General features: G+C 44.0%; 1 protein-coding gene across 1 annotated transcript in view; it reads left to right on the forward strand.

The window, feature by feature from the left end:
- Positions 1 to 2,629, forward strand: part of Prlr (prolactin receptor) — a 228,739-nt gene extending 226,110 nt beyond the window's left edge. Inside the window, exon 10 of the mRNA XM_029564612.1 lies at positions 1,804 to 2,629. Within this exon, the coding sequence (XP_029420472.1) occupies positions 1,804 to 1,896 (93 nt within the window). The 3' untranslated portion in view covers positions 1,897 to 2,629. The remainder of the gene's footprint in view (positions 1 to 1,803) is intronic.
- The last annotated feature ends 3,981 nt before the right edge of the window (positions 2,630 to 6,610 follow it).

Genomic DNA, 6,610 nt, shown 5'->3' on the forward strand with positions numbered 1-6,610 from the left:
CTGTTGAAGATCTGGTCCATACCATTATCTTGAGATTCTTCTCCTTCCTGTATGCCTATGATTTGTAAGTTTGGCCTTTTTATGGTGTCACACAATTTCTGAATACTCCATTCTTGTTCTTTCTTAAATTTTTCATAATGTTTGCTTTAGTGGTCTAGTTCATCCACTTTATCTTCAAGCCTTTATATTCTGTTTTCCATTTCATTCATCCTATTGGTAAGGCTTTCTCCTGCCATTTCTAATTGGTTTACTGATTATTTCACTTCCTTCTTCATTTCAGCTCAGTATTCTTCAATATTTCTAGCTTTTTTCTGAATTTTTCAGAAGTTTACCCCATCTTCCTTCAGTTCTTTGATTTCTTTGTTTATGTGTTCCTTAAATTCACTGAATCTTTTATCATGTTCATAATTGTTCTTTTGAATTCCGTGTCCTGCATCACCTCCAGCAGGTTCTCATTGTACTCCTCAAGAAGACTATTGGTATTTGGTGGGGATATGTTATTTTGGTTTTCCATGTTATTATTTTTTCTCTGTTCTGATTCTTCTGTGAGACTCAAGCCTTCAAGTTTAGGTCTGCTTCTTTTTGTGAACTTTATGTGCCTTTGTGGTTTACTTTTGGGGCATGAAAAGCTGGTTCATCTAAGCTTCTGGTTCTCTCTTTTGATTTTATATTGGAGTGGCCAGATTGCTTTTGTCTTCAGGAGTTCCCACAGAGGCCCAAGTCAGATGAGGATCAGATGATCTCAGGCTTTCTCGTAAGGTCTGGATTCCCTCCAGGAAAGATGTTGCCCTCAGGAATTTGGGGGTTGGACTGGCCTGGGAGCAGGGCCCAGGAAAGATGCTGGTCTCATGCCACCCAGAGATGCAAAAGGAGATGGGGGAGGGAAGAGGCCCCAAGTTCTCCTGGGGACTGCAGGGAGGAACTGGGTGGGTCTGGATGCAAAAGATCAGGAAGTAGTAGTGTTTCCCAAGTGGGGTGCCAAGACAAGGAATGGGACAGTACCCAGGCTAGGAGGAAGGACAGGCAGGGGAGATGGGATGGTGAATGAGGCTGGGGGAGTCAAGGTGCAGAGGGCACGATGGAATTACCCAGGAGAAAGGGTGGTGGGTTGTGCAGGCCCAAGGAAGCAGAGGGAGGTCTCAATTTGATTTTTTTCGTCTATGACTTTATTGAATTCTTCCATGAGCTTCAGCATCTTTCTTATCTTACTTGGCTGTTTATTTGTATTTTCTATTAATCCACCGGGTGTTAATTTATGTCCTGTAAATTTGCTGATAATTCTTGTAATCACTCTTTTGAATTTTGACTAGAATTTTTCCCACTTTGCTATCATCAGAATCAGTTGTTGTGAAACTGTTAACTTTTGCAAGGAGTTATGTTGCCTTTCTTTCCATACTGATTGTATTTCTGCCCTGAGATTGGCACTTCAGGGTGTGGTTTGTGGGCAGAGGCAGCTGTAGTCACTCAGATATCCTGTTTCTCAAGCTTTTGGCCTATTAGTTCTGGTCTCTGTTATGTTCAAATATCTGCTTGTTGGGTAGAGAAGCCATTTGTGTATGCAAAGCGCAGTGCCTGTAGAATATTACCATGCTCCATTCTCTGAGTCTCAGGCTTTCAGGTAACTAGTCCCCTAAAGGCAATCATTTACAGTCACCCATTCCCCCTCAAGGAACTCTGGTAGTTAACTTCCGTAATTGATGGTCTCCAATGAGACACAACTTGCCCTTTGCCCAGTGACTCCCACTGATTTCCCACTGAATGAAGCTCTCTATGGTTCTGACTCAGTCTTTCTCCTGTAATTAGACTGGCTCTCCAAGCAAATTCCATGTGGATCTGCACCTGGCCCTTCCTAGAAGATACCAGAAACAGGACAATGCAGGGAAAGTTGATTCCTGAAGCTGCAGACTCAAACAGGAGCTTCTCAAAAATGGTCCCACCACTGCATCGTGACCAAATGCTGAGAACAAGGCAGAATTTTCCCAGTACCAATACGCTATCCAGACTCAATACCCTTGCCTAATTAGACTGTGAATCTGTTCAGAGCTGAGATCAGTGTTCATTGTGTTTTCTGAGTGACTGGGTGACTTCTGCTTGCTTTCTTTTGTCTCACTCGTTGCCTTCTTCCATCAACTTCTCCCAGTTTTATGTTCTCATTCTCTCTCTCTCTCTCTCTCTCTCTCTCTCTCTCTCTCTCCCTTCTTCTCTTCTCTAAATTATCTGGGGTTTTTCAACTTGCTCACAACTGAAAGTATTCTGTGTGTTTTCTCTGAGTCTTTTGCTTTCTTTCAGTCTCTGTCCTTAACATCTTTCTCTGCAGTCACTGGAGTAATTCTTTTCTCCTTTTGTAGTGCTCTCTAAATTCTGTTTCTATATGAGTCTCTCTGATTGCTGCTGAAGCTTCAGGCCTTCCTGCTATCATCCATCTCAAAGAGAAATTGCTTTTCAACCACCCTGGTTCTATTCCCCAGAGATTCTAGTCATCAATGGGTGTCATTTGTCTCCCATCGTCCCTCTCTTCTTCATGCTCTTCTACGTGTGAGTGTGTCTTTACTTGTCCATCTGCTCAATAAAACACCTCTATGATCACAAGAATAATTTTCCCCTTAAATAAAGAAGTCACAATCACTCAGTTCCTCTCCAGAATTCATTCAAAATGTATCATTTTGCTTCCCACTCTAGAGAAGCTTCTGATGTTGGATGCCTCACCAAAATCTCAAATCCTACAACCCAAGAAAAATTTTTAGTCAAGAAGACTATATGTCACAGTGTTCACATAGGAAAAACTGATTATAGCAGAGTAGAGCTGAAGAGTACAAGCCAGACTTCAGGAAGTCAACATTTTCTGCCCACAGCTCAACAGCATGACAGCTGTGCATCCACTGCCCCCACTAGCATGGCTGCCTCCTGCAGCACTTGACTGACGACATAGCTGCATCCTACAGTCCTCCAAGCAGAATGAGCTGGGAGCTGGGATCCCAGCAAAAAATAACAATGTATATTGAATTCTGTGCTCACGTTGTGCCCTTTCTTCCTTCAGGCATTCTGAATTATAGGTCTCTTCTGAGATGTTATTGAAGGATGTCTGAGCCAATTGTCTTTTTGTTAGACAGAAGTTAGGCATAAGTGGTGGCACTGGGAGAAAAGTATGGAAGCAAGGGGAGGCACACTAGACAGTCTCACAACTTGCAGCTGGCCTGCCCCTGCAGCTTGGTAAGAGATTCTGGCACAGGCTCTCATGATACCCTCCAAAATAGTAGGATGTCTTTACCATGGGGCAGGAAGATGCTATAACGAGCATACAGTGGAGAAACAACCTCAAGAACTTGAACATAGCTCCAGAAAGAATAAATAATTTCTAATCTAAATTGATTCTGAGAACACAAATGGGAAAAAGAAAACACTCTAAACCTACAAATTCAGGAAGAGATGGCAAAAAATAGAAAGCTCAAGGCAGATAATGCATGAAGAGACTCCAAATCCCACGGCCATTCCCTTCTCTCTTTCAGGTTCATCCACTCATAATTATGTAAATATACCTTTGCTATTAATAGATTTGCTTGCTGGTCACAGTGTTCTTTCTATCTGTGTGTATGTCTAACTGCATTTTCAATAAGAGTACAAGAACAGAAGAAAATTCCCATAACACCTTCTGCAAGATTGATGGTACCCATCTATCCCACATTTTTGCCCCTCTCATTTTAATTGGTTTTGTGACTGTTTCTTGTAGGTACTGCCATGAAAAACATATTGATTCCCATTTTTAAATGTTGGAAACCTAGAAGAGATGGTCTCATAGACACCTGGTGGGATCATAAAAATATGACTTTGAAAGGGAATAAACTGAAGACAAATATGGCACATTTCAAATACTTACATAAATTAAAAGTGCATTTGTGTTGAAGAGCCTTTTTCTATCCCACTCCAAGGTCCTAGGTTTGACCCTCAGTAGAGCAAGCAATGATAACAATAATAATAATAACACCACCAATAATACACATCACATGAAAATACAAATAGTATACATGCTTATCCCAAATAGTATGCATATTCACAAAAGGATACAAACACATTTAACAAATGCCTATGAGGACTGGAGTTAGAATGAGGCAGGACTGGTGAATTGTTGGGGACCCCTGCTGTTTAGGGTAGCAGTCTCCCCATGTCCGGATAGCCACAAGCTGGCTCGGCGCGAATGGGGAGACTCCTCAGCGGGGCGCTTTCTGCTCTCCTCCCTGACTTACTTTTGAAGTGCCCGTCACAAGATACATGCCCTCCGGCACAGGAGCTACCAGGTTTTAATCAGGCGTTGTCTGATAGCCTGATAGAAGCCCACCGCCGGGCGCTATCCTCCTGTCATCGACTCACGAAGACCCTGCTTTTGCCATTTCTCGCACCTCCCCTCGTGACCTGGTGGCCAACAGGTCTCAAACTTAGAGGGAGAGTGCATGGTGGAAATTGAAACGGAACCCGCCCGGGCAGCTGACAGTGGTCCTAGAGCTGCCAGCTCTGGTAGCAGAGACCCACGGCGACGCGGTGCTGGACCCGCCGCACCCCAGGTGCACACAGGAGACCGGCGCCACGCCCAGCAGCTGGCGCCCCGAGATCCCCACATGCCCATATCTGGTGCCCAACGTGAGAGCCTCTGAACCTCATGCCAGCCAGCAGCTGTTACCCTCGGAAACACAGAATACGTGAGTACCTCTCCCACCAGGAGAGAAGCAAAAATCTCTTCTAATTTCCTCCTTTTGTTTCCGGTCTAAAAGTCTTCGCGTGGGACCGCTAAGGACAGAGAGACAACTGAGGCTTCCTGGTCAGGGCTACTCCCTGATGTTAGCTGAAGGTTTCTTTGACCCCCTAACGGACCCTGACTGCCTGCAAAGGTGTAGACAAAAGACCTCTATCTATATATCTTTCTAATATAAAAATCTGGTGACCCAACGGCCACTTAAGAGTCATTAGGACGGCTGCCAGTTCCTTAAATTTGCAGGAAGGCCTGTGCTGGGAACCAAGCAAAATCCCCTGAAATCTTGATTTCAGGCACGTTTTCTTGGGAACCATCACTTCACCCCACTTTTTCTATCTCAACACTGATAGAAAAATCCCTAAAGTTCTAAGAAATCTCCATGTAAGCTTTGGAGTCAGGCAGATTTCTCTAGTCAGCTCTGTTATCCTGCCCCCAGGCATTCAAACCACAGCTAAAACCAGTTAAGTGAGAATTTAAATTAACTAGCCCCTGCCGAGCACCTGGGAGTTCAAGGTGGTTCGCGGCCAGAACAAAAGATTTAAAAGTGACACTTTTTTTCTGTAATCTAGAGGCTTGTAACTTGCCAGGGCGCTCCAACCCCCTAGTGTCAGACTGCTGTAAAAACATCTCCTTTTATAATGGGAAATTCAACATCACGCCAGAAAAAAACTCCAAATTCGTTCCCTTAGAGCCTTACTTGAATCAAGAGGGCTTAAGATCTCCCAAAAGGAAAGCTTAAAATTTTGGAACGAAGTGTATCAATTTGCGCCCTGGATCCTATCAGCAGACATATCTGATCCAGAGGTCTGGAACTTTCTTGCGCATCTGGCTCGTAAAAAAGAAATCCAAGAAAGGCATAATTTTCCCCTTTCCTTTTTCCCGATAATGGCAGCCATCCAGCAATGCTTAAAAAACCCACCTAAGATTGAGGAAAGCTTACAAACACCAGAAAATAATAAAGGAGAAGTTTTAAATGATAAAAAAGACTCTAAAAATTGCCCAGTAGCAGATTCAACAGAAGTCAGACAAAACCTACTCATCAGCAAAATTAATCTTTACCCCCCTCTTGCTGACTTAACAAGCCCAGATATTAATGCTCAGACTTCAAGAGCTCCCAAAGATCTTGAGATAAGTTCCCCTCCCCCTTCACCTTGGCTGCAGCCACACCTTGTGGCCCCGCGACCGCCTGTGGTACCATTCCAGCCACAACCTGCCATTCCAGCCATGCCCTACAGCCACAGAGTAACTGTGTAATCTTAGAGATAGTGGAAGTTACCAGCCTCAATGGCCTCAGGACCCCCAAATCCCACTGGTAGAGGCTTTTCCTATTAACTTACAAATAACAAGGCAATGCCCACTAGCCTGGTACCCACTCCCAGCAGCGGAACTTAAAGAATTGCGCCAGGCTGTCCGTGAAGATGGAATCCATGCTCCATGGACAAAATCTATACTACAAACATTTAATACTAATCTGCTTACCCCCCAGAACTGGAGGTGAGGGACATCTGTAGATCTACCCTCCCCAGTCTATTATTTGTACAATGGGAGGCCTTATTTAGAGATGAATGTCTAATGCAGGCTAAAAGAAATGACACTCATAATCAGCAGCTAAGACCCCAACAAGGACAGGATCCACCACCTGGATTCATAGATTGGAACGATGACCAGCTTTTTGGTCAGGGCAACTTCTCCACAGGAATCCAGCAGGCTGCAATTCCCGCTGGCTGTTTTGAGCAAATTCGCTTATGTGCATTACAGGCTTGGGACTGCCTAACCCCCTTATCCACTGGGCCTGGAGAGACTTCTTCATTAACCTTTTTAAAACAAAAGCCAACTGAAGCTCTCCCAGACTTTATACTAAGAGTG

This window comes from Nannospalax galili, unplaced genomic scaffold, assembly GCF_000622305.1.
Source record: "Nannospalax galili isolate Female #2095 unplaced genomic scaffold, S.galili_v1.0 scaffold150, whole genome shotgun sequence".
Taxonomy (NCBI): Eukaryota; Metazoa; Chordata; class Mammalia; order Rodentia; family Spalacidae; genus Nannospalax; species Nannospalax galili.